This window comes from Myzus persicae, unplaced genomic scaffold (assembly GCF_001856785.1).
Source record: "Myzus persicae strain clone G006 unplaced genomic scaffold, MPER_G0061.0, whole genome shotgun sequence".
NCBI classification, from domain to species: domain Eukaryota; kingdom Metazoa; phylum Arthropoda; class Insecta; order Hemiptera; family Aphididae; genus Myzus; species Myzus persicae.
The window spans coordinates 237,480-265,360 of record NW_019100504.1 but is presented as its reverse complement, the minus strand read 5'-3'; the positions used below and the strand labels follow the sequence as shown (position 1 = coordinate 265,360).

The 27,881-nt window shown below is 31.0% G+C and overlaps 1 protein-coding gene across 2 annotated transcripts; it reads right to left on the bottom strand.

The window, feature by feature from the left end:
- Positions 1-31: 31 nt before the first annotated feature.
- LOC111028590 (putative uncharacterized protein DDB_G0285119) lies at positions 32-27,466 on the bottom strand. Of its 2 annotated transcripts, XM_022307297.1 has the most exons (14): positions 27,284-27,466; positions 26,536-26,899; positions 24,266-24,726; positions 10,746-10,929; positions 9,597-9,782; positions 9,207-9,506; positions 8,811-9,092; positions 8,622-8,734; positions 8,119-8,422; positions 3,458-3,659; positions 3,304-3,360; positions 2,868-3,005; positions 1,181-1,440; positions 180-349 (listed from the first exon to the last, which is right to left on the bottom strand). In XM_022307297.1, exons 3-14 carry the CDS (start codon positions 24,641-24,643, stop codon positions 180-182), a joined length of 2,574 nt encoding a protein of 857 aa, XP_022162989.1. In that variant the 5' UTR covers positions 24,644-24,726; positions 26,536-26,899; positions 27,284-27,466. The 2 variants fall into 2 exon arrangements, with proteins under 2 accessions (XP_022162996.1, XP_022162989.1); XM_022307304.1 differs by having other exon boundaries at positions 32-349; positions 26,536-27,465.
- Positions 27,467-27,881: the final 415 nt, after the last annotated feature.

Below are 27,881 nucleotides of genomic sequence, written 5' to 3'. Positions count from 1 at the left end.
ATATGAATCGACGGATGTTGTTGAATGAATAATGAAAATAATTCTGCTTATAGATTATGAGTAAAAAAAAAAAGGCAAACGAGATATGGACATGACCAGATGCTACTTCGTGATTGTCGGAAAAACTGGGTATGTTTCAATATTTCGATACAACTTAAATTTTATAAATAATACTGTGATTAGTAACCACTTGTATTGTTATGAGATTTCGTGCCAGTCATATGGGCCGGACCGTTGCCATTTATAGTGCGAACAGTGTTCTTCAACGCCTGACGTTTATTGCAAAACCAAATGCGTATCACTTCACGTTCGTAGCCCAATCTATGTGCCAGTCCAGTGATTTCAGATCCTGAAAATGGAAATGTATTTATATTAATAACACAATATTTAATGATCTATGATCCAAGAAGAAAAATAGTGTCGTTCTAATATTGTATTCTAGCTTAACAAAATTTGGTAGTAGGTAAATAATAGATATCATAAAATAATTTCACCAATTTCTTAAGGAAAAAATAGGGCATTATCTATTTATGATTTTAGATACCTACGTCCTTAAAAAAATTGTTTTAAATTTTTTCGTTGTTGGTACCTAAGTATAATTTTTTGTCGATAAATAATATCAGTAATTTTAGGTAGGTACCTATTAAGTTTATAGGTTTTTATTTGAGTGTAAGTGTTAAACTATTTTGGTAGGTACGAGGTACCTGCCTATTTCATAATAGGTACACTAGTTCAGTTTCGTAGACATTAGACAACTAGACACATTCAATACATTAATTAAAAAGTGTATTTTGTTTTCTCGAGAAGATAATGATTGTAGTTCTAGTGCATAAGCACATCATTATATAGGTACATAATAAGCCATAATTTAACGCCATGTTCATGTGATGGTCTTTATATTTTAATAATAGTATTTTCTTTTGTAAATACATGCACCATTAAATCAGTGACAATATTATGGGTACTTATTGTGTTCTAATTTTTTTAATTGGTTCTAAATATGAATTACAGGTTTATTCCTACCAACTCAGTGTTAACAATGGATATTCATATTTCAATTTATAATGATATTTGCAAGTATCTATGTTGAAGGTACCTACTAGTAAGTAACTATCTTATTAGTAGGTAAGTAAGCCTCACAAAAGTAGGTATACCTATTATGTAATTATATTCTTTTTACCTGATGGGTGTGTATTGCGTTCAAAATGACCGTTTAACAATTCTAGGGCGTGTGGTGTAAACGAAGTGCGTCTTTTTCGTTTTTTGCAAGACGCTAAGCTGTCGCCACCGCCACCACTTGATGATGCAGATACACCTCCACTCAACAATTCGACAGCTGCTGCTGCAGCAGCCGCTGCAGCGGCTGCATTATACCTCTGGTGATGTGAGTGACCACCAGTAATGTTTTTGTTGTTGTTATTATTATTATTGTAATAATACCTGATAAAAGATTAGGTACAAATTATTGCAACATAAACGAATAAATAGTTTTTACATTTTTACTTTTATTAGTTTTCCAAAATTGACTAACAACAAAATCATTTTGCTGCTAAATTAATTTTTTCTTCAGACATTACAAGCGACCTTAAAGTCCACCACCGTAAAAATCCAAATTATACAAATCTCATTTTTAGCTGCATTCTCTGCATATACTTTATATTTAAAATATTAAAATACCCCAAGGTTTTGCTTTACTTTGTATATCTATCGTTTTTTAGGTATGCCCCTTTTTCGCTCCGAATATAGTTCCTATGCTATTAATTCTCTTCAGTATTCCCTCCGATAACTATATGTGACCGGCCCATCTTAAATTGCTGTTCATCATGCAATCAGCTTTTTCTTTCTGTTTCCAGACATTTTGGAATTAGAATCCGTTTTCAAGCGTTCCTATTTTCGGTTCTATTCTTTCGACCGATAGTCTATTAGTTGTTCCACAGTAGCACTCACTACTATTGTCAACTTCAAACCTGTTAAATTTAACGGGTGTTTACCAGTTGCCCCCCCAAGGCTATTATCGCGTTTTTAAAAATATACCAGTTGCCCTCATATGTTAATATATACACAATACAATATATAGCTCGTAAAATAGGGGAGGTAAATATACAAACCATAAATAAAATATAGAATTCAAAATTATAATAATTTATCAACATGACATGTAATTTTAAATGCGTCCGAGTGGATATAATCATCGAAAACGTATGATTTGTTATTTAGTATGTTAAAAGAAAAATGCTCTGGCTTTGAACTTGAATTCAATCCGTCAATTATTGTATCCGATAAAATAAATATAAAAACAAAAATATTAGCAGATTCGATTTTGTAAAATCGGTTAGTAATTATTATAACAAAACATAATAGGTACTTTTGAATTTTATATTATTTATGTGTCGACAAATTATTATACTTTGATTTTGTACTATTTTATATTAACAAATTATTATAATTTTGAATTTTATATTTTATTTATGATTTGTATATTTACCTCCCCTATTTTACGAGCTATTATTGTATTTGTGTATATATTAATATGTGAGGGCAACTGGTACATTTGGTTGAGGGCAACTGGTACTTTTTCCTCTAGGTAGTCTGGGGGGGATTTGGTATAAAAAAGGTACTTTTGGGGGCAACTGGTACATGCCCAATTTAACTGTGTACCAAACATTTCTCTGACATAACTTGCTATTTTTGTACACTGTTATGATGAGAGTTCCGCAAGGTTAGATTTTGCCTTTAATTCGAATTTTATTTGATTGGCTTTTCCAAAGAACTTTTTTGTTTTACTTTGGTTATTTAATTCTTTTTTTATTCTATTTATATTATTAAATATAATATAGGCACCTACTTAAAGATAATGAATCGCTTACCTCTCCTCCATCATCCATTTCTCCAATACGGCTGGGTTCACTACACCCATCATGTTATTTGTTTTGATGTTATTATTATTGTTATTGTACACATTATTTGGTTTTTTAGCGGAGTTGCCACTTTCCATATTTTCAAATCTAAACAACACACACACACACATACATATTATATAATATGTATTTATGATAAATTCGAGTAGTAAGTGATGAGTAATTTCTTCTCTTTCTAACTAAATAAGCATCGATAATACCTACTCGAATGTTAAAAGTTAAATGATTAAATTTAAATGTACACGTTTAAAATAACTAGGTAATAACACTTTTATAAGTAATAGTTTGATATCATACTGGTAGTTATTATAATCATTCCTATTATTTTACGTAAAAGATAAATTCATTTTATTGTACTAAACTATAGAAAGTTAACATTTCTTACATTGGTTGTTGCGCAGCAGCGAGTTGTGAAGCACATAGCATGTGTGTGGCGAGTGCTCTGAAAAATGATTTATGAAAAAAAAAATGTTTAACTTTCTTTATGTATAAAATAATATCAGCATTAGTAAGTTCTTATAAGAGTATTCTTCATTTACGTGCAAATAGCGTTTTGCTGATTATATGCAGCCGCTGCCGCAGCAGCTGCTGAAGTTGAGTCCTCATCCTTGGATGGTTTTATGTGGCAGTTGAGTTGTGAAGATGGTGGTGCTAATGACTTTAAAGCGTTTATGGTGGCGGAAGACGTTGGAGGCGCAGGAGATATAACGTGAGAAGGCTGATGTGGCTGCTGTTTATCTTCTGAAAATATTATGCATGTGACGATTATGAAAATAAGTATTTACAATTTAAATAATGCATAATAGTTATATTATAATAATTATAAGTGTTTTCGTTTTACTTTAGAAAACACTTATATTAGTTACATACAAATTACAATGCAGTAATAATATACTGGCATTGCTGGAACTTATCCGGCGCACTACTGTGAGCTCAGATTAAATATTAAGTATTTTATCATTTTGCTTGGGAAATAATAGATTTAAGAGACATTTTTTTACGAATTTTTTTACTAACAATATTTAAATCTATGAAATTTACTTATTATACATTTAATGATAAGTTCTATATTTTTAAACACAAAAATCGGCAAAAAAACCATATTTTGCAATTTTCAACCACTTTGTGGCAAGTGGGAGGTAGTGTCAATCATGACCAAATTTAACTAAAATTTCTTATTGTAGTGAACGAAATGGGAAGGTAAGAAATCAAAAATATACCCACTTTTAACCCTACAAATAAGGAACACCTTATTAACGTACATACAGTACCTAGTGTATCTACCTAATGCTAGTGGTTCTAAAATCTATATTATGCAGGTACCTAGTACTAATCGATAGGTATGTTTATAAGTATGAAGTACCTACTTATTTGATGACTCCTAATAAATCAAGTAGTAAGTAATACATTTAGGGTCTTAGAAAATTACGAAAAATGTAGGTTACTACCTACTTAATCTACTGATTAGGATGCTAAGTTGTCGAAAAAAAGATTTCTATTAGTTTTTTGTTATTCCGAAAATAATATACTCTATTCAGAATAATAATGCTCAAATTTGCTGATGGATATTTATAATTGAGTCGCCTTCAGTTATCCTAGGTGAAGGTTAGTAAATACTCTGATATCACATATACTTGCCAGTATTGGTTCATACTATTACCAAAGAATAATGATAACTGTTGCCGGCTCAGTAAACAGTACCTATTCATGCGTACATTTGAGCATTGTTATTCTGAATAGAATAGAGTATAGAATGAATCTAGTATCATCAGTGGTAGAGTCCAATCATCGATAATTTATTTAACAAAAATTTAATAATTGTAAAGGCTGGTCATATTTTATAACAATGTAAACCTAACTGTATTATCGAAGTATTCGTTTTAACATATTGAAAATCTTTAATCAATTGTATATTTCCAGTTGTACCTGCTATTATGTACTTATATAAATATATTTAATATATTATGTCATTTTCAATCTAAATAAAACTTTTAATACCCATTAAATTTTAATTACAGTTTCTGCTATGTTTCTTTGAAGTTCAAGTTAAAAAATCATTGGTGTAAAATATAAATTAAAAATATAAAATACCAAAATGTTACCTTTTTCAAATTAATCTATGATCTTCAAACACCGCCAATAAGAACAGAGTTACTCGGGAAATGATGTACCTACTGCATTATATTATTACTATTTCAGATTTTGAATAAATCTATGTTTCTATATCGTGTTTGGTTGTGTAAGTTATTAACGTATAAGTTTTCAACAATTGTAAAATAACTTCTAAAACTTTATTTATATCAGTCCAAAAACTCAGTTATCAGGACTGGTTAGTGTAGTAGGAATCAACCAACCGACTATCTACTCCTCAACTTGATAGTATTAAGTATAAATATTGACAGCTTTTTTATTCAAAAGTACGAGGGGTGATAAGATTTGTTAGAAGCTTCGGGAAATTCGCCCCCAAAATTGTTCATAGTTAATGGTTCTAACGTTAACCGCACAGCACAGCACAATAACCGATTTGGGTTACGAAAAAAACTAACGAGTATTTGTTTTTATTGACTTATCGTATATTTAATTAGCTATGTGCTTTTTTGTATTATACTTTGCAAACCAAAGGGGCCGTATATGTTTATACTGAATCTTATTCAGTTAAGGAGTAGTTATTGGATAATTGCTAGTACCTACACCAACCGGGCTGTTGGATACTTGGATTTATACAAATAAAGTTATTGATACAAGTTAAGTCATATTTTACTGATCTTCATTGGCACTAATAGGTGGGAGGTTGGGGAGACTTAGTCCCCCAAATTTCGGACAAGTTCCCCCAGTTAAAAATCTAGTGACTAGTATTTATATTATAGCTTATGGGGAGGGGAGCTTGAGTCCCCCCCAAAAATTTAGTCAATTTGTGTCTATGCAGTGATCTTAGAAAAATATGATCTGTGCTTAAGGCTAACACAATTGAACACGATACAAAAATGTAGATTTATTTAAAGTCTGAAACATTATCAAAATAATACAGTAGGTACAGTATCACCCGAGTATCCCTGTTCTTGAGGTTATTGTTTGAAGATCACAGGTGTAGCACATTAAGTACGAACTGAATGAATAACTTAACATTACACATTAATGCAAATTATTATGATTAACAGAACCTTAATAAACCGGGAAAATACAATTTTAAATCTTAGGGTTTGCCTTTGCCATCGTTTGTATTATTTGTAACTAGCTTGCGAAACTCGACTGACTTGGTGTATATTATTATACTCGTAGGTACCCACTCTACATCCCCGCGTTCTGTTTGCCTAAGCGAATTTACCGGGTACGATATAAATACGACGAGCCAGTGTACCTTACTGGTAAATCGTTATACTATACACATATAGTAACATAAATTTAATCAGTTCGCAATTTCACATCATATTATTCATTTATATTTGTTCGTTAATCGTTATTACAGGCTTAGTGTCGTGTTATAGGTATTACAATTAAACAATACAAATATTATATCCTATTAAATGTAGAAGTCGGGTAGGACAATGATATTGGAATGAAAACATATATTATTCTTGAAAATGATTTTATTTATTAAATGGACCATGCAGAATGTGTAGACTGTCCAATATGCGCTAGTAGTATTTGGTACTAATTGAGTAGGTATTTAAAATTAATAAAGGCAGTGCGAGGTCGACTAATCATAGGACGTTCAATTAAATTTTACGTGTTACTTTTGTGATTAATGTACTCATATAATATAATATGCATTGTTGCAAATTCATTTTTAAGGATTTAAAAAAAATATGTATAGTTTATAGGAAGATGGAAAATAATATACAATATTAAATAGGTATTAACTACCTACATAATATTATATATAATTTTAATTTTAATCTTATGGGATTTTCAGTTTCTAAGCTCCATATTCCCCCAATAAATTATAATATATAATGATTGCGTTGTGTTCGTCCGTCTTGACTTTCGTTGTCTTGGTTACAGACATGAAGTGGCGCCGTTGTCCATTTTCAAGTTTTGGGGACATAATTGCTCATAATTATGATGGGTCGTACGAATAAATTTGAACATAGTGGTATATAATATATATGTGTTGAAAAGCTGATGACTGGGTACATTTAGGCGGGTTTTAGACTAGTTTTAATTACTTTCGGCGCCACTGCTTAGTCACCTATACTGTTATATTGATTTTATAAAAATATTGTTTAATGATAATAGCCGACTTTTGGCCAGCACTTTTGAAAGTGTATTGTTTAGATTTGTTTGCTATAACTCATCGTAGTGATATATATCTGAACACATACATTTTCATTAGGTTTTATTATATAGGTAGGTAGGTTGGTACCTAGGCTTTTTTCATTTTAGACATAATATATAAAGTTAGGTAAAGAATTGAAAATCACTATAATTCCCAGCATAACAAGATAAATCATTTATTTATTTTTCAAAGTCCTATCTAATTTAAGTTAAGTCAATTGAAAAAAAATCCACTTTTTGAGTTAAAATGTACTGTTTATAATAATTCGTTTAAAACATTAATTTGTCAAACTGCAGAATTAAAAGTAACCTTGTTAAATGTTTAAACTAATTTGGTTTATAATTTTTTTTAAATACTAAAATAGTCAAGTTATTTTATACACATTTCCATCGTATTTATGATCTATGGAGGTACTAGAAAATAAACTATGCTCAAATATTTTTTGGCTGTTATTTCTTATATTTTATATTTTATCAACTACCAATCATAACTAGGCAGAGGCATGTCCAAGGAGGAAGATTGGGGTTGTATCCTCCTCCCTCCTCATTTGAAAATTTCTGGACACGCCACTGTGACTAGGAATTGAAATGTATTTACCAAGATGGATAAAAATACTGATAAATGCATAGTTTTTTTTTTAAAGTTCAAAGTTACATAAGAGAGTAAAAAATCTTTGTAAAAATGAACTAGTTAAAATTATAGGTTGACATCTGACACATAACTTGTTAAGTTAAAAGTTATGGAAAACTCGGAAATCGCAGTAAGTTAATCATAGGCAGCTGTAAGTGTGCTTGTCGTCTCATGTGTAATTCATTAGCTTTTCACACTATTTTTATTTCATTAGTTTATTTTTTGTTTTAAATCCTTTTTTATTCATATTTGGTTTATTGTTACACAACTATTTTAATACATTTCTATATTTACCTTCATTTTCCGTTTCATCGCCACCATTATGTTGATCGGTTGTTGTAATTGCTGTTGGCCATACAGTTTGGCGTTGAATTACTTCTACACCTCCTCCATTACTACCGTCATTACGTCTGTGTGCAGGAGGTGACATTGGTGTCACAGCAGTAACAATTGAAGCAGCATTATTGGTTGAATAAATACGACATTCTCCATTTGTGCCCGTTGGTATTTGAACCATAGACGATTCTTTTGAACGTTGTACATTTATCGAATCACTGCTTTCCTCATTCTTGGCGCGCGGTAATAGCTTTTGTTGAGGCTGTGGACAAATATTGGAAATAACATTTAATTGCAAACATATTATAAAAACTCTTGAACGCAAACGTGAGGCGTATGTCAATTTCTCGTATGGTTTAAGTTGTTTTTTAATAATTGTGTATCGGTAGGTATTGCAGTATATGTGCATTACTGTGCGCAGTACTTCGAAAAATAACTAATTAGCGATGATATTGGCTTACTGTTAAAAAGTTGTGTTTTTTGCTATTAAGGTCTGGGGACTGCCATTTTCGTCGTTGAATATTATTATACTGATCTGCTGTAACTGTGTCATTATTAATCATATTACCATCGTCTGGAAAAAAATTGTGTAATTCATGAATAATTCTGGAAATTTAAACTCTAATGTAGTTCAAAAAAATAATACTTACAATTATTACTATCACTATTAACATTGTCGGGAGTACCACTGGTAGAAGTCGTATCATCAGCTGTAGTTTGATGCTGTTGAAAATAACGATTGAGTGGTAAGGATAATGGTGGTTGACAAGTTTGATTGAGCTGTTGTCGGTTAATATTTTTTTGTCGAACACTATTTGTTGAGTGATATAATAACTGTTGCTGTAATTGTTGCTGATTTGAAGTAGGAGTTGTGATTGCCGAAGAAACCATATCATTAATAGGAATGGCCAAAATTGTCTGAGTCATAATACCTATTTTATGTAATAAACACAGTTATATTATACATGTATTATTATACTATACACCTGATCAAATATTCATAAAAATAACAATAACAATTTTCAATTTTTATTGATTCTTAATACCTCGAGCTGTTGGTATTAGCAATTGAGCTGCTTGTAAGCATCCCGTAGTAAGTTGACCAGAAGTTAACAAAAGTTGAGGTGGTGGTGCTGTGATTTTATCATCCTGTTGTTGCTGCTTTTGTTTATTATTGGCAGAGGCAATATTCCAAGGAAATGGAACTTCTGTTGCTGGTATGTTATGACCATTGACCATATTTTCATCTTCATTAATGGAATTACCAATACCGTTTTTTTCTTCGCTATCGTTATCATATTCTCCTTCGTCGTCCTCACTCTTATTGCCGCCTTCTTCCGACGATCCTAAAATATATATACATACATAAATAATAATAAAATTATTTTTAGTTATATGTATCATATCTATAAATATTTGAATGGAACTCAACAGACCTTGGGAACGGGTCAAGTTCAAAGGCGATTGAGACAAACAATCATCATTACTAGTTTCACTGTTAATATCATTGGCTGTTACCATAGGATCATCAAAATCAGTGTCTACCACAGACGGAGTTTTGTCATTGATCGTTGAATTTTTATTTGGGTTTTTAATAGAACTTGACGGCAATATCGGTTCATCTGTTGCAATAATTAAATAATTAGTAAAATTGAGTAGTGTAATAATTAAAATTGTAAACAATATGTGACGTGGGAATATTTAACTAGGTACATATTTAAGCAAATATATACTGAAATAAATAATTAGCAATTTACTAAAATATCTGATACACCAGGTATACTGGTACAGAGGTACAGGTTATGAATTAAAAAAAATATATTTCATATTTTTGTATTACATTTTTGCTAACGAGATTTTACTACCTTAGACCTTAGTAGTTATAATATTATATTTGTATCTTTTTGAGGCATGATAAATAAAACACCAAACACCAGTAGTCTTAGTCTTACTTACGTAATATATATTAAAATACAAATAAAAAGCATTCCTTATAAAATCTAAAGATATATTTATTGTTATTTTACGATTTTATATATATAAATAAAATTAAACAATCGGTTGTTTCCTTTTGTTGATAATACGATCAAAGTAGACATTATATTATACTCATAATATATATTTTCTATCGAGAGAGTACAGATAAGTCTGATATTTCATAAAGATAATAAAAAATGTAATGTTTGTATACCACATCAAAAATCATGACGATGTCGTTTATAAACGTTTCGTAGAAAAGTACATTTGCAAAATAATATAATAACTATAAATGCCTTGTATTACTTCAGTTTAATCGATTTATTACTGTTCTGTTAAGGTTTAATTTTTAAACTATAAAGTGTTTTTCAGTATAAAATAACAACAAAATATGAGCGTTCATTGAATTTTAGAATATCTAATTATGTAACATAATATTATATATTTTTAAAGCCATTATTTTTATTTTGTAGATCATAATATTAAATAGGTACCTACTTGAAGGTCATTATTCATTTTTATTTTGTGAGGTCATGGTTGTTTTTTTTTTAAGTTTTGAACCCTAACAATAATCGTCACAATAAAGTTTATCATTAAACATTATTTACTTGTTATGTTGTAGGTTTCACTGTCATTATTTTTTTCAGAGTGTGTTGACAACGATACTGTGATTTTATCATCACTATTGGTTGCTAGCTGTTGTACAGTATGTCTTATTGCCGGTGTCATACAATTTCCTCCATTACTACAATTGTTATTATTGGCAACTGTAGTGGTCTGTTGATAACCATCCTATTTAACAAGAAAAATATACACATTTAATATTTGTATAAAACTAAAAGCTTGGTTTGGTAAATTGGTTATTAAAATGTATGTAAGAACAAAATTGCAGTATTATAAAAGTATACTTAAACTCATTAGCATGAACAATTGAAAAGTAAAATGTGTATTTTCAAAAATATTTTCCCTTTCACATTTTTTTTTAGTTAAACGAATAGGTAGCGATTGAGCCATAGTATTAACCACCTCATATTTAGCGCTGTGTGGCTACAGTAAATTGTAATACATGTGAAAAGCTCTTTCGATCCATAAACATACATTCTAAGTGCATACCCTTTATCGTCACCAGGCTACTTTAATGTCATGCTAATTTAACCTTGCAAACCTTATAATTTATAAGTATAAAACTAATGTAAATTATTATAATCTATTTAAATAAGTAATATAGTGTTACATTTTTTTTCTAAAACTTTAAGTTCTAGAATAATACAGTTATTAACTGACATTGTAAAATACACCTATCTATTTTAAACCCAAAAGTGAATAAACCATAATTTTTTTTGAAAATTATATCATAAAATCTATATGACTTTAAATGAATAGGTTATAAAAAAATGCATAATCTCCATAATCGAATATGAATAGTACTTCCAAATTACAGCAATTTTGTCAGTCAATTTTCTAAAAAAAAGTAATGAGAGAGCAGAAAATATTAAGATTTTCTCTTTCATATTGAAAGTAATTTGTTTTCATTGTTTGAAAACATTCATTTCCATTTTTTACCTAAGGTAGGTCTACATAAATATCTTAGAGTATGTAGGTATGTAGCCTGATACCAATAAGAAATTATATCATTGAAATTTCTGAAGTATGAGTTAGGTCACATGTTCACTCTGATTTTAATCAAAATTGTTTCATTCTATATAACCCCCGCATAGCACTTATGGCGATGTCATTTATGGGCTACTGATGTTAAAGAATCGGATAATCAACAATATTAAAAAAAAAAGTTGTGTTATTTTATAATTTATTTTTATATTGAAGAAAATAAATTATATTTTGATATATTATGTAAGAACTAGTATACAGACATAGATTTATCTTTTGCAGATCACAATAGTAGGTAATCAGAAGTTTCTTTTTTTCTTACTCATAAATAAGAAAAACATTTTTGAGCTCCCTCTCTAGAAAAATCTTATCTCCGGACAAATTATGACATCCTAGGAAATTACTTCTGCTGTCAATAAGTTAATTTTCTACTTTAATTAACATACTAATTAAATCAAGATATTGTAGAATAAAATATATTATTTATTTAAATATTTTATTGTAATGGTGATTTAAATAAAAATTGCAAACATGTTTAATAATATTAAAAAAAAAAAAACTAAAAAAATAAAGTTTATAAGTACAAATACAAACTTAATAAAAATAAAAATGCAGCTTCACGCCCTTATCAGAAAATAATGAGAATGTTGTTATTTCTAAATAATTAATTGTAAACATAACTATTTCGATAAAAAAATGCCTGAAAACTTTGTTAAACATTCAGTAGGTACCAAATATAAAAACATTCTTATTTCTTAGGTCTTTTAAGTATAAAACTTTTAACAGGAATCGTCGTTGGTACGTCAATGTAATAGTTGGCTGCGATGCTGTAATACGACGACAACAATAAAATATTTCTATAATATTAAAATAATATTTTAATTCTAACTAAATACATTTTTGTCAAGTTTTAATCGAAAATCATGTGAAAATTAACTGGCAACTTTATTTTGAAATTGTATAAAATCAGATGATTAAAATGACTTAGCTACAAAATTAACACATAGAGTTAGTAGTTATTAGTTATTAGCCGAGTTTGATATATAAGTAGGTAAATACCACTAAAATACACTTATACAGGGAAATCAAATTACTCGGCGAGTTAAAATCAATAAAGTTAGAAATGTTAGATTAGGTTGTTACTTGTTACAACATAAAACATACTGCCATTCGCATACGAAATACATTTGAAATAGTAAAAAATAATCAATTATTACATATTTGAAGATAACTAAATAACAAGATAGTGCAGGTACTAGTTTTTTGTTGGCAAAATAATATATATCATTAAATTATCTGCTATATTTATTTGTTGTCATTATTCACATTAATATAAGTTAAACTAACTATCTATACCTATCATGCATATAATATTGTGTATTTGTATACTATGCAGTGTTTAATCCGGATATCCTCCAGGCCGGGCATTTACCTGAAATTTCATTAACTCTCCCCTCCTGACAAATACAACTGCCAACGAAATGTATTTATGAAATATACTCGTTACGATTACCTAGAACTTATTTTATTTCTAAATTTTAAATTTTAAATTTTAAAATTGTTATTTGTTTTAACTAATAAATAATAAATAATAAATAACAATACAATTCATAATACTAAAATGTATGACTGGTGAAAAAATTGAGGCCCCCTCCCCCCAGAAATGTTGTCTGGATTATACACTATGTGTACCCACTATAAATTATAGAACATATTAGAAAATAATTACCCGTAGGTATATATTGTATACAATATTATCATATTGACCATAATTAAAAATCGATTATTTATCAATCGATAAATACAATAGCACTTTGAACCACTAAGTAGATACCCACTTATTTTATTTGTGTATATCTTCTTTATCATCCGTAGATAAATATTTATGTATTAGTATGTGTATAAATGTTTTAACTATAGTAAGAAATGGACAGTGGACATTATAATAAGATGATGACGATAATGATAATATTAATGCTCTGTAGTTTATGAAGAGCAGTTTAAAATAATAAACTATATATTCAGTGGCAGATTTAGAAGGAGATCTAGACAAAATAATACTCTCTCCTTTGTCACCGAGAAAATAAAACTTTATACAATTTCATCTATTCGTATTATACTACCTACGTAAATGTACACATACAAATACAACAGAATATTTAATAATATTATTTATAATTAGTGGAATGCACTTATGTGAACCTCATGCTACAACTATAATAATAATTTTAGTCACAATAAGCATATAAGTCACCGATTTCAATGGTCTAAAAATATATGATATTACTGATTAAACGGAGTAACAGATGAAAAAATGCACATAAAAAATATTTTAACATCATAATTGTTTTTATATATTTTAGACAGTGGATAAATCAAGAAATGTTATTAGCGCTGTACAATGATATTTTTTAAAAATGGTCTTTTGTGACCAGAAGGTGACAAGCGGACCTGTTTTCACCCAAAGTAATATGATTCATTGTAAACGAAAAAAACATTTTGTTTACCACTGTATTTCTTTTGTACTTATTGAAAATGTTATTTCAGCTTTTAGTTAATGTCAATATATATTTAAGTGTAAAAATATAAGTCAATGTAAAAAATGTAAATAATAAACATAATGTAAGTGTAAAACATTTTTAAAAAAAATAGTATAATAATAAAAAAAAAAAAAACTGTATTAGTCAAAATTGTGGTACAAGGATAAGTGTAATAAGACATATAAAAGCGAATTTATGGTTTTTTTGTTTATGATGAATAATATTGTTTTGGGTGAAAACTAAATCACTTTTTTCTGAGTTTGGGTAAAAAAGGTAATTTTGTCAAAAACCAAAAGGTCAATTTTAGGTCAAAAACATGTACGCTTTAGGTGATCGCTTTAAGTAGCCCATCCCTTAATAGGAAATCGAACAATAATTGGTATTTTGAAAGGGTAGTTTTCGATTTTGTCACTATACATATTAAAGAATTATTGTTTTTCCTAACGTTGAAGATACGAAACATTTTAGTACGGCATGTTTGTAACTAATCGTTAATCTAACGTAACCTTATCAGATCGGTTTTTAAAATTCCTTATCTGTTCGGACATTTTTGTGTTTTTTTTTAGGGTTGGATACCAGGATACACATACCTAAGTAAATAAGTTGATATAAATCATAAACGAAAATGTATACATTTATTAATTGTTGCTAGTATATTGCATGTTTGTTCCGATATGTAAGACTTGATTATAAATAAGAATACATTTTGTGATATGAATATACAAGTTCTAAAACAATCGAAAAATACAAAATTTGCATTAAATAATCAAATCTACGCTTCAGACACACCGTGGTCGCGTAAATACCTATCGTTATTTTATTTATTATTATCTTCGACATCTCTCATAGTGTTTTTCGTAAGTTCAATAACGAGTTTAAGGCTTGATATAATTTCATAATTGCTTGTCTGTAAAATATAATTACAGGTATACATCACCAAGTTATCTTGGGCTGGAACCCGCTCCCGTATATATATATATATATAGATATTATATGATCTATAGGTATTATTATACCTACGCCGCATGCGATTATAACGATTGTCGGGTTCGTTGCGAATTTCGCGTTGTACCTACATTATTATATGATAGTATAATAATTTAATCACCGATTCGCCCCCGTTGGATTTGATAACAATATGCTTGACACGAACTATAGAGGCACTCTTTTGCGGGTTAGTAGGAAGGGCCTACGCTCGACGGTCGCAATTACAAATCCCTGACCACAGGGTCTCGATAGGAATTTAAAAAACGCATAGGTCACATGTTCGAAAACAAAAAACCGAGCCGGCTCTTCGATGACGTCGACAACTACTTAATTTTGTTTTCGGTTGTTTCATTTTCGTTATTCTATGTTGGACTAATTTAATATTTCTATATAATATAATATATGGCTGGTACCTTGAATAATGGGAGCTATGAAGTAGGTGTATTCTCGTTTGTTTGTGTTTGTCGTTCAAGTGAGTAGGTACAGCCGTTTCGATTTCCAACGCAAAATATTTGATCAAAGGTAAGCGCTTATTATTGCGTATTATTAATTTATATCAAACATTCAAATGCATATACGAATATCGTTTGAAATTTGGAAGATATTTCCCACTCGCAAAGTTACCTAATATATTATATGTATACAGGGATATTGTACGTAATAAAATTTCAATCAGAATTGGTAATTGTTTTACATTTTACTAATAAAACGGAGTGAAGTCATTCCATAAATAATTATAATTTTACGTTTTATTGTACAAATGTATATATTGATAGAACAGACGTGTAGGTATGTGTAATATAACTACCTACCTAACAATTAATTTTCTATAAATTATAATTCTACATACACTATACACAGCTTCAGTATAAACAATAATTAACATGGTTTTGACATCGAGAATTTAGTGTGTTTTTGTTGATCAAAGGTATAGTCAAATTTTAGATGCAATCAAATAAAACGATTTATTTTATTAACGATATGCGTTAGTCATAATATATTATTAAGATTGAAATCTATTTGCCTTGGTAAATAGTGCAAACATTTAGAAAACAAAATACTAGATCATGCTAATAATATTTCATAATATTGTTTAATCTCCCGAGTAATCCAATCCCATATAAACTATTACGATGCTAGTCCCTGAATATATTTATCAGTTATCGTTGTACTGATCGAAAATTTAATTGAATTTTTTATGTTTGAGATGGGGGCTAGAATTATTCTAAGTAAGCACCCCGATTACTATTTACTTAGTTCAAGGGTGCAGTACATAATATGTAATTTAATTTTTTTGGGTGGGTTGGGAGAAAGTCACCGGTTATAGCTAGGCCTCTATATTAAATTTTTGTATTGATAAAGATAACTTATTTTTGAAAATGAATATTTTACATAGATACCAATCTATATATGTCATTTAATATTATTAATAAAAGTCCAATCATTTAACTTTGTTCGAAGTGTGAAAATAAGTGTTCAGTGACCACTAACTACTAGGAAAGGATAGACTGACTTAAAAAATAAATAAAAAGTACTCAGCCCATTTCTTAGATGTCCTTAAAATCTAAATAAATATTTTATTACACCTACGATACCTGAAAATGACATCGCTATCAGTATTTTATTCACCAAGCATGATTATCTCAAATTTTTCCATCAATTATATGTTTATTCAAATTCTGATTTTTCGAAGCTTTATGTACATTTAAGAACCATATTTTCAATAACTTTGATTTTGTATACCCTTTAAGGAGTGTCCTATGGTGATGCAAACTTTTAAAAATAGTAAACTGTACAATGAATTTCGAATTTTAACTATTATAATTTTTTTTAAATATTCATATAATATGTAAAATTAATTAAAAAGCTAATTAACATTAACTGTATAGATGCACAATGTTACATTATAATAATATCCTTATTGAGTGTAGAAATAATTACTATAATAATTTAACTAATCTCTTTAGCAATTTCAAAATATAATTTCACTAATACTCGTACTGCTATTATAGGTATTTTGTAAATTAATAATATTATTTTGTTGTAAATGTAAAAACTGTATTTTTTTTTACCTTCTCATTATATACTATATTATTGACTTGTTATTTTATTTTAAACAATTTTATTGTGCTGATTTACATATTATAATACTATAAAGGGGAAATAATTTTTTTCTCAATAATCGAGATTCTGGCTATAAAGATTTACAGGGTGTTCAAAAATTGTATAAACGATCATTAGACTAATTAGGACTGATAAACGATAATTTTATATAATTAATGAGGTTATTAAATATTTTACCTACCTAATAAATTTGCAGTAGTGTTATCTGTTATTGCTATATGTAGGTGTAAAAATATGCAAACAGTAGGTAATTAAAGCATTTCCAAATGTTTTGAACATTGTATACATTTTTTACTAAAAAACACCATCAATACATTTTTTTTCAGTAATAAGTATAGATTTTGGTTATTGTTAATTTTTACATATTGTATTCTTGAGAAAGAAATCACTCATTAGCCATACTTTCATCTGCGTAATTTCACTGGAATAAGTCACAGTACCTTTTGAGACGACGGGGATGATTCTCAGACATAGTTCCCGCAGCTATAACATTATACCTACAAGCGGTTATGACGGTTTAGGAGTGGCAGTAACGATATAGACGGATGGCTGTGAAAGCAGATAGCAACTTTAATTGATGCGTTCTTTTTTCGTTTTTTTTTACTTGAAAAAAGTGGTTACAATATTACAGTATTATACTGCGATATGTAGTATTTAAAAACTAGAACATTCAAACTAGGCAATAGAAATATGAAAATCGTTATATTGAATAGAACACTTAATTTGAATAAGTGGGGTAGGTGCATAATATCATGTACCGTAGTATTAAAGATAAATATCAAGATTATCATCATATTATTTTAACAAAACCGTTTTAAAAATGTTAAACTTGTGAATACTTTTGGTTTATTTATTAATTATTATACCTAGTGTCGAACATTTGACTATCGCTTAATAATCTCGTATAATCGAATCTCATGATTGAGATTAAAACTATTAAAAGGTTTTAAAAGATATTAGAAGGTTGTAAACGGTACAATAATGTTTTACATAATTTATAAAACTCAAATATTTTTGTTTCCACATAATTGGCTGTACAACCAAATCCTTGGAAGGATAGTTGGTTGTTTTATTTATTAATAATTATTAAAATACCTATTAAAATATTACATAGACATAATAGGTAGGAATAGCATTGTATTTTTCACCGATCTATTTTGGTATTTTAAAAATTAAATTATAGTATAATATCAATACCATTATTTGTATTTAAAAAATGTTAAGTATAAATTATATGTTGTAGACATACTACATAGTTTAATATAATATTATAGTACAAATAAATAAATATGTTAAAATATTATACGTATACTTATCATATAATAAGTATACATTTTAAGTTGTGTACATAATTTAATATAATATCATAGTAAAAATAAATACGTATACCTATTAAAATATTATATATTTGTCATATTATTTGTTATTAATTAACTTTTTTACTATTCGATTTATACCATTTCCTTCCTCACCGAGCGTTATTAATAATAATTTATTATATTAAATCAAACATAGAGCGTCAATTTTCAAAGTCTAACAAAACATCATAACCTAATAAAAGTAAATCGTTTTATGTCTTCTACAATCAGAATGATTGACATTGACAATACTAAATTTATATTCATTTTTATCATGGTATATAAGGCTGTAAAATCTGTAAAATTGGGCATCATTATTAAAATAAAGACCCATATTACTGAATTTTTACGTACAATTTTTAAATTCTATATTTAAATGACTTTTCTTGAACTTAATGAACTAATCAAACAAAGTAATTTTTATTATATAAACTCAACTTTCAATTAATACAACAATTTATTATATGAATTATTTTAGGTACTGAAAAATAATATTTAGACTAAGTTTTAATAAAAAATATTTATTAAATTATTTCAGGATCTTTTGGATATCGATTTGAAGTATATTATTGTGCAATATTATATGAATTATCAAAAAATAAAAATGTATTAAATACTTTGAAGTTTGGTTGTTATAAACTTAAAAGCTTACTTATCTACAGTAATGTTTCTACTTATAATTCTACAACTATTCACAACAATAAGAGTTATTACAATTTATGATTATAAAACATTCGTATCTTCTTTTGATCGAGAGAAGAATTATTCTTACAACCATTTTATCATTCTTTTGTTATAATATAGTGTTGACTATTTTCAGCATTTCAATGTACGTATGTCGTCATCATTTTCGAAAGTTTTGTGTTCATGTAAAATCATAATAATAAAATAATAATAATAATAATAACGTACGCACTGCGGACAAAAAAAAAACTCGGACTAAAAAAACAAATATTATTATATGAGACGAGCTGTAGAGGGCGGCGAATTATAAAAATAATAACACAAATATATGTATATACGTATATATTATATACATATTATATTATATATACGTGTACGTATTTGGACGGACGTTTTGCCCCAGTCGGACGGACGTGAGCGGAAAAAAAACAATCGTAATAAATAATGAAATGAAAAAAATATATCAGACCGCCGTGGCGGCGGCCGCTGCCGTTGGAATAATTAATTACATACACACACACCCACACACACACACACACACACACACACACACACACACACACACACACACACACACACACACACACACACACCCATAGCTTGCGCGCGCGCACACTCACTTACACTCGTCCTCGTTTTGCCCTCTTCTGCTCCTGTTGTCGGTAATTTTTATTATTTTTTTGTCGATTTTTTTTTTTATAATTCTATTTTGTTTTTTCAACTCGTATTTTTGTTTTGTCCTCCATCATCATCATCATCGTAATTTCTCCCTCCCCTCATCACGCCAGGAGAGAGGCGATTCTAACCCGGACGGTCACTATATATTATATACAACCTAACCACAAACGTATATAATATAATATATATGATGGTACGCCAGTTACAAAGGGGTCCGTTATTACTGCCATCGCGCAGTAGCGATCACATTCGTAGTAGGTAGGTGCCTATTATGTATGTTAAATCCATAATATATGATATACGTGTATAGGAAAGTTCGCATATTATTTTCAAATACTGCGAATAGATTTAGCTGAATGCCGGAGTTTCCATCACACCGTATAATATATACTTATACGTGTGATATAATAATGTTATTAAAGTTATAAAAAAAAAAAAAAAAACACGGTACAATTATTTCAGCGACGGCACAAAATAATATTATTGGTGGCGGGTGCGTTACTATATACTATACTCACCACCGCCTTCGAGCTTATTACCCCCCCCCCCCCACACCATCGACGTCAGCGGTGGTGGCGGCGGCGGCGGCGGCATCGGCGGCGCCGCTTATTTGAATTGCTAATTACCACCACCTCTCTCCTTTCCTCATAGCAATGTTACTACTGCCGCTGCATGCAGCAATTATTGGATTAATGTAAATGAGCACCGACGGCGTACCCCTTTTCCTCTTATATATTTATATGTATAATATATATAATATATATATATATATATTCGCTTTTGTATGTACACACACACACACACACACACACACATATATATATAACACACATATCTATCTTTGTATATATATATATATATATTGTATATGGACAGAGGCGTGGATAGGGGTAAATAATACGGCGGCGGGAATACGAATAATGTGCGCGAGAGGCGAGAGATCGTCGGCGGGCGGCGAGTAGATGGGTAGCGTAGTACCCTTTTCTCTCGTACACACACCTCCCTTGTACCGACGACGATATATAATTATATACTATAGCTTGCAGTATATACCAGTGGCGGGTGGTGGAGTGAAGGCCGGGTGGGGATGACGGTGCGGGTTGGCACCCCAGCAGCAGCACCGCCACCGCCGCCGCCGCCGCCGCCACCACCACCGCCGAACGGGCTGGCCCAAGCCGCGTCGGGATATATAATTAAAATCCGTCCGAGTCGCCGCCGCTGTTGATTAATATATGTAAATTTATTATAATACAATAATAAGATTACCGCCGACGCTGCCTAGGCCCAACAGTTCTGCCGCTGCTTATATTTTATATTTGATGCCTATATATGTATATATATATATGTGTGTGTGTGTGTGTACGTATATCTCGTAACGGCGCGGCGGCGACGGTGCAGCGGCGATGCTTCAATAAATCCTACTCTCTATTCTTCTTCCTGAGAAAATGTTATACGTTTCGATAGAATGCAATAATATTTATAAACGCATTTGACTTTCTTCGAGTTTTTTTCATATAAGTACGATGCAATATCATAACCTTCCTAGAATAAAATATACGTCTACACGACAACGGCGGCGAAAATTTATTACCTTTATAGGTACCTACAAGACGCAGACGAAAAAATGCGATAATCGTAAAAGTGTGATAAAAATATATAATAATATATGTATCAGAATTTCGGAATAACAGTGTAAAACGATAACGCGTGGGCGTGAAACTTTGTGCAAGTCGGGAGTTGCAGAGCGATAATTAAAACTCGATTGTACCGTGATATATATGCGTAACAGTGAACTATGTATACGCGTGCTACTTATGTCACTATATTATACACCATAAGCACTGTAAACGTCATATTGCACGATACTATTACAGTGGTAACAGTTGTTTCTACCAGTGTGTGTGTGTGTGTGTGTGTGTGTGTGGCGTGTGCACGTGCAGCAGCATCGGACGGAGGCCGGAAAAATATTATCGAGAGGCGCTGCTATTTTATGAGAATTGACCGGTTTCTGATGGAATCGGTGGCGGTGGAGGTGTGGGAGGAGGTGAAGACGGTACAGCGATGGTCGGACGATGTTCGGACGGTTAACAGTGACAGCATGCAGTGTTGTGCACCGAGGATAGCGGGAAGAGATGAAATTATAATTACTATCAGGTCTGTCAGTTCGGTCGTGTACAACAGAGGATAGTGCGTATACGATATATATATATGTAATTATGTATATACAATACATAATATATATATTATATATATATATATATTATATAGAGAAGAACATATACGTGGCGGCGGCAGCTACGGTGACGACGACGGAGACGGCGACGAATGCCTATGTAGTGTAGTGTATGTATATACAGTAAAAGGAAAACGGAGAGAGCGAATAAGGGGCAGTGAGAGTGGCGGAGGAGAGGGTTTATGCGTTGTATGCCAGCAGGTCGGCGTGATGCGGTGGCGGTGGTGGTATATAGGAACGGGGTGAACGCGTCGGTCGGTTGGGAGAATGCATGTGCGTGTGTGTGTATGTGTACAGTGGCGGCGGTAAAGGGTTGGTCAGTCGACGTGGCGGTATGAAATCAGGGTACAGGGCCGAGGCAAATGGGATTATTCACCCTCCTCCACCACCGCGACCGCCGTTCACCACCCCTAGTATTCGGTCCACTATTACTATTACGTCATCTAATTATAATATCGTACCCTTCCCTATATATAATATATATAAATACATATATACGCATATATACATATATATATATATACTGTTTTCACCATTTTCGCCACCCCCACCGGCGCCGGTTCTATAAACGCTGCAGTACTAACAGCAGACCAACGCCATTACTACCGCCACCACCGCCACTATTACCACTTGTCTCTTTGCCCCTTACCCCATGCCACGTCACGATTTTATTGCGTGTTCACCCCCGGCGTGCACTATCTCAATGTATACATCTCATTTACGCAGCTGTGTATGTATATGGAAAAGCTATTCTTTAATATATATATATATGCAGGTCGTAATCATTTGTATAACTATTTTATCATTTTTCAATAAAATTGGAAAATAATGTACCTACTCTAGAATACTATAATATGTGTGCCACGCAATGTATGTCGATATATTTTGGAAGTAAGCTTGATTTAATAAGGCGGGCAGAGCGATTTCCATTCAAATGACTTATTATAGACTATAGTATATACATTTGAATTCGTTAAAGCCAAATCATCTGAAAGTTTTTTTGTATTTACTTTAAAATAAAATAATAATTTTAAAAAATGCATAATTTATTAAAATATCAAATGACATATTTTTTAATCCGATTAAAAATAATAATTATAAAATTGTATATATTTCCATAACGTACTCATCTAACCGTAGACCTATGTCGTCGTCTGATTTTATTTAGAGAATAATTTTATCATAACATTATTTCAGATACCTACCTATGTTATAAACTTATAAACTATTATGTATAGCGATACTGTTATAGGTCAAGTCATCGTAGTTTGTATAGTAACGTTTATTATTGTTACCAAACATGACTATTGTGTACAATACACGGCTGGTGAAACTGACCTACCCTTTTAAAAATACGGCGGCACTGACATAACAACAGGGAATAAGATTGAGTGTGGAAGGTGCAGGGAAGGTAAACGTAAAAGCTGGCGGCGTCATATTATTATTATTATACTGCCGCCACCGCCGTCGCCACCGCCACCACTGGTGCCGCCGCCGCCTTCGCCGCTACCGTTTCACCCTTGCAGAGAAAAATTACGTCGTCATTGTCGTCGACCTCTGCCATCACTACCACTATTCCAGCACGCCGCACCGCTGTAGCAATATCAGCTTAATAACTTATTTTCAAAGCTTATTACTCGCCACTGCCTTTTAATCTCTGGGCTCTTATATACATCCCCGACGTCGTCATCGATTCGATCGATGCTAAATTATTGCAATAGTAGTTTTCATTATTATCACGTAGACTATTTTTTAATATAAATACCGATCGAATCGATAGTAAGAAACATAAATAAATAAATGAATATTATTACATTATAGTGTACCAATAACAATAAGCGATATTAAAGCTCGCAGACGCTATTATTATTATACATATTATATACTATTATGACGTATCGGAGAGAACAACGTACCTTCTTATTGTGATGTGCAGGCGACGGCGAGGACGGCCCCCCTTCTGGGTATTGTTGGTTCGGGTGACTGCTAGGTCTCATCGGTGAATCGTCACAATCGCTCGCGTCTTCGCCACTATTGCTGCTGTTACAACTGCTGTAGCTGTTGCCGTTAACGCTGTTGCTAATGGTGTCGAAACAATCCATTGATGACGATTTGTCGTCGTGCCGAGGGTAATGGTGTTTGCTATGTCGATAGTGACCATTGATTATAATATTTGTCTGCGAATGAAGCCGACGGCGTTTCAAACAGTTATTAGTGGCTTCCGAGTTGTCGTGAAGAGGAACGTCTTCTTGTTTTTTTGCCGACGTCTGTGGCAACAGTGGCGATACCTTCATACTCGTGGGTGATAGTATACCTAGGTATATTTAATATACTTTCGATGCAAGACAATTTGATTGAGATTTATTTCATCGACGTCCTGAAACACACATACACACACACTCAATAAATTGTATAGTTCAACTGCGCGGCGATTAAATAGAAACATCTCGTATAAACATTGTAAGAGTTCCTATACATTTTAATTGGTCATACAAACGTCACAATATACGATATGTTGTAGCTAATGCAGCATCCGCCTTATACATTGATATATTATACGACACTAATAATCGTCCGTTTAAAATTTTATTGGTGGATAATACATGCCAATTTCATTCTATTCTACTTATATTATCACTGTCATTTACTTATAGTCGTCGTTATAAATTATAATATTATAACGCATCGACGATGTAATAATATTTGAGCGGATGCCGCCGGATAACGTCAATTGACTGCCACTGCCACCGTGTACCACCGCTCCTGTTCTTCTCTATCGTCACGATATTATTAACAATGACCTTAACCATACTCGGACACCTCATCATGATTTAAGTAGCAACTACCCCATTGAACCTAGCTCTCCATTGTCATATATTATATACAATACATACATACATACACGTATTATATTTCGAATCTCCACTACAGTAATTAATTTATGGTTGAATTACCATATTATATGTTCGTCTGATACATAATATACAGTATATTATAATAGTACCTATAGGTATAGTATATATCTACCTATTCTACCTACTGTGATAATCTTTGGTAAAAATTAATTATTTAATGGAAAACGTAATTATACTACGTCATTTTTAGCCCATTAAACACACTGTACGCATATAGGTACACATACACACATACACACAGTCTAACGCGCACACACATACATATATATATATATATATTTTTTTTTTTTCTCTTTGGTTAGTGAGTAGCCGGAGGCAGGAACGCTGCTCCCTAAACTCGTAATTTTTAAATTATAATTATAACTTATAAAACGATGTGAAATCGATTACTATTTTACGACGATGGTATTATAAATAATATTATGTTTATAATTAAGTAGCCTATAGTGCAGTGGTACAGTACAGCCGCGTTGTGGTCATTATAATAATAATAATCATAATAATAATAATGATTATTATTATAATTCAAATATTTTAGTATCGATACCTACGTGCGAACGCACGTATGTATAATATACTAGGGCGTGTTGTAGTAAGCGATTAAAATATCAGTTTATGTATCTACCTATATACGATGTATGAAGGCAAGGCAATAGATCGTTTAACTTGAAACACCCTCAACAAACTAATAATTATTATCATCAATGCTATGATTATTTTTAATGCTGGCATGCTGCTGCTGCAGCTATTTTCTTATAATCCAAGTAAATTATTATAGTTATTATTCAATAATTATATAATTACCATCCACAAACACAATCATAGTACTATAAAGATAACAATACATATATTTACCTAATAAAATTTATAGAAATTAAAATAAAAAACTATAAAAAAAAACACTCTAGGTACACAATATAGTTTACCCACATTCAATATTACCTATTGAAAAAGTACCATCTAAAATGGAAATAAAATAGGTGATAAAAATCAATTTATAGGTCTTTATTTCTTTCTGTTGTCTTGTATATTGTATACGATGAATTATATAATTTATTTTATGCATACTGCAGTCCTATACAATTTGTATAATTGTCAAGTATTCTTAAGATGTATATTACCTATTGCAGTTACAATTAATATATTATAGACTATAGTTGACAAAAATTATTGGCAAAAAATAAAAATCAACAATGTAAAATACACTGTATTAAAAATATTTTTATAAATTGAAAAATAGCATGCTTTATATAATGATGGTGTGTACTCACCGGTGTAAATAGTTTCACAAGCCGTGGCCGTGGTCGTCAATTAATTAATCAATTATTATTATGGTAATTGTGCCGGCGCCGAGTTGCCGAGTCCCCTGCTTGGTCAAAATCAATGTCCTCCAAATACATATACCATAATAATAATAATAATAATAATATGTATTAGAATACCGAGCTAACGTGTTCGGCTCTTTTCGAGATCAATTCAAATGCAGTGACGTCGTTATTCGTGGGGCGAGCGCACAATATGCAATTATTATTAATAATAATTATCGCGCGAAAAATCTCATAATGACACATTCGGGTGCCAATCGCTGTGGAACGTCGTGGGACGATTATTTTAGTCGTTTGGATAGTATTACAACTGTAATTAATATAATATGTTATTATTTTTTATTAACTAACATCGTAACGTTTAGAACATGTGTCATCCGAAATATTGTAATAAATAATAATAAAACAGTGTTATATGCCGACTAACAAAAAAAGGTAATAATAATAATGAAAGGTATAGTACGATCGATTTATTTTTACAATAATAAAAAAAATACGTAAGCCACGCAGCGGGGCCGAATCGGAATCCTGTTTTCAAAACAATAATAATAATTATTATGATATTAAATAGAAAGCGACCACCACCGATACCGGCCGGTGAGGATCGACGGGGTGACGCGTGTAGATAGTCGCGATCGTTTTACGACGATATTATAGTATAACAATATTATTATTATTATTATTATTGTCGTACCGTTCGAATAATGCGCCTGCGAGTGCTTTCAGCGTGAAAAACGATAGTATTTCTTATTATATTATTATAATTATTATAATAATATTATTATTATTGTTACGGCGATGATAATACACGTTCGTTGCCGCTGCGGTGGACAAACCATTACGCGGCGAAGGACCGCTATCAACTGCCACTGCCGCTTGCTACTACCACACAACCCCGATGACGGCGGCGACGGCGGTGGCGGCGGTGGTGGCGGCGGCGGCGACGACGACGACGGCAGAGACGATACAATAATTATAATTACGTCGGCGCATGTATACGGCGCGCGCAACACACCCGCCGCCGCCACATCGTCAGTATTTTACACTACACGGTACATAATACATATTATAATATATAATAAATTATTATTTATATATATATGTATATACATATACACACTCACACACGCATATATATGTATATAGGTATCTAGCTATATATACATGCACGCGTGTGTGAGTGTATATGTACACATCTTCGTGCGTGTAAAAAAACAACGCTGCAGTGTTATAATATTACGATGATAAAATAATAATATAATAACTGTTACGATAAAATATTTCGATGTTTC

Coding starts and splice junctions, on each gene's coding strand:
- LOC111028590 (XM_022307297.1), bottom strand. CDS start 24,643: ATGAAGGTATCGCCACTGTTGCCACAGACGTCGGCAAAAAAACAAGAA. Junction 9,507..9,596: donor GAACTTGACCCGTTCCCAAG/GTCTGTTGAGTT, acceptor TATATATTTTAG/GATCGTCGGAAGAAGGCGGC. Junction 350..1,180: donor ACGCAATACACACCCATCAG/GTAAAAAGAATA, acceptor TTCCATTTTCAG/GATCTGAAATCACTGGACTG.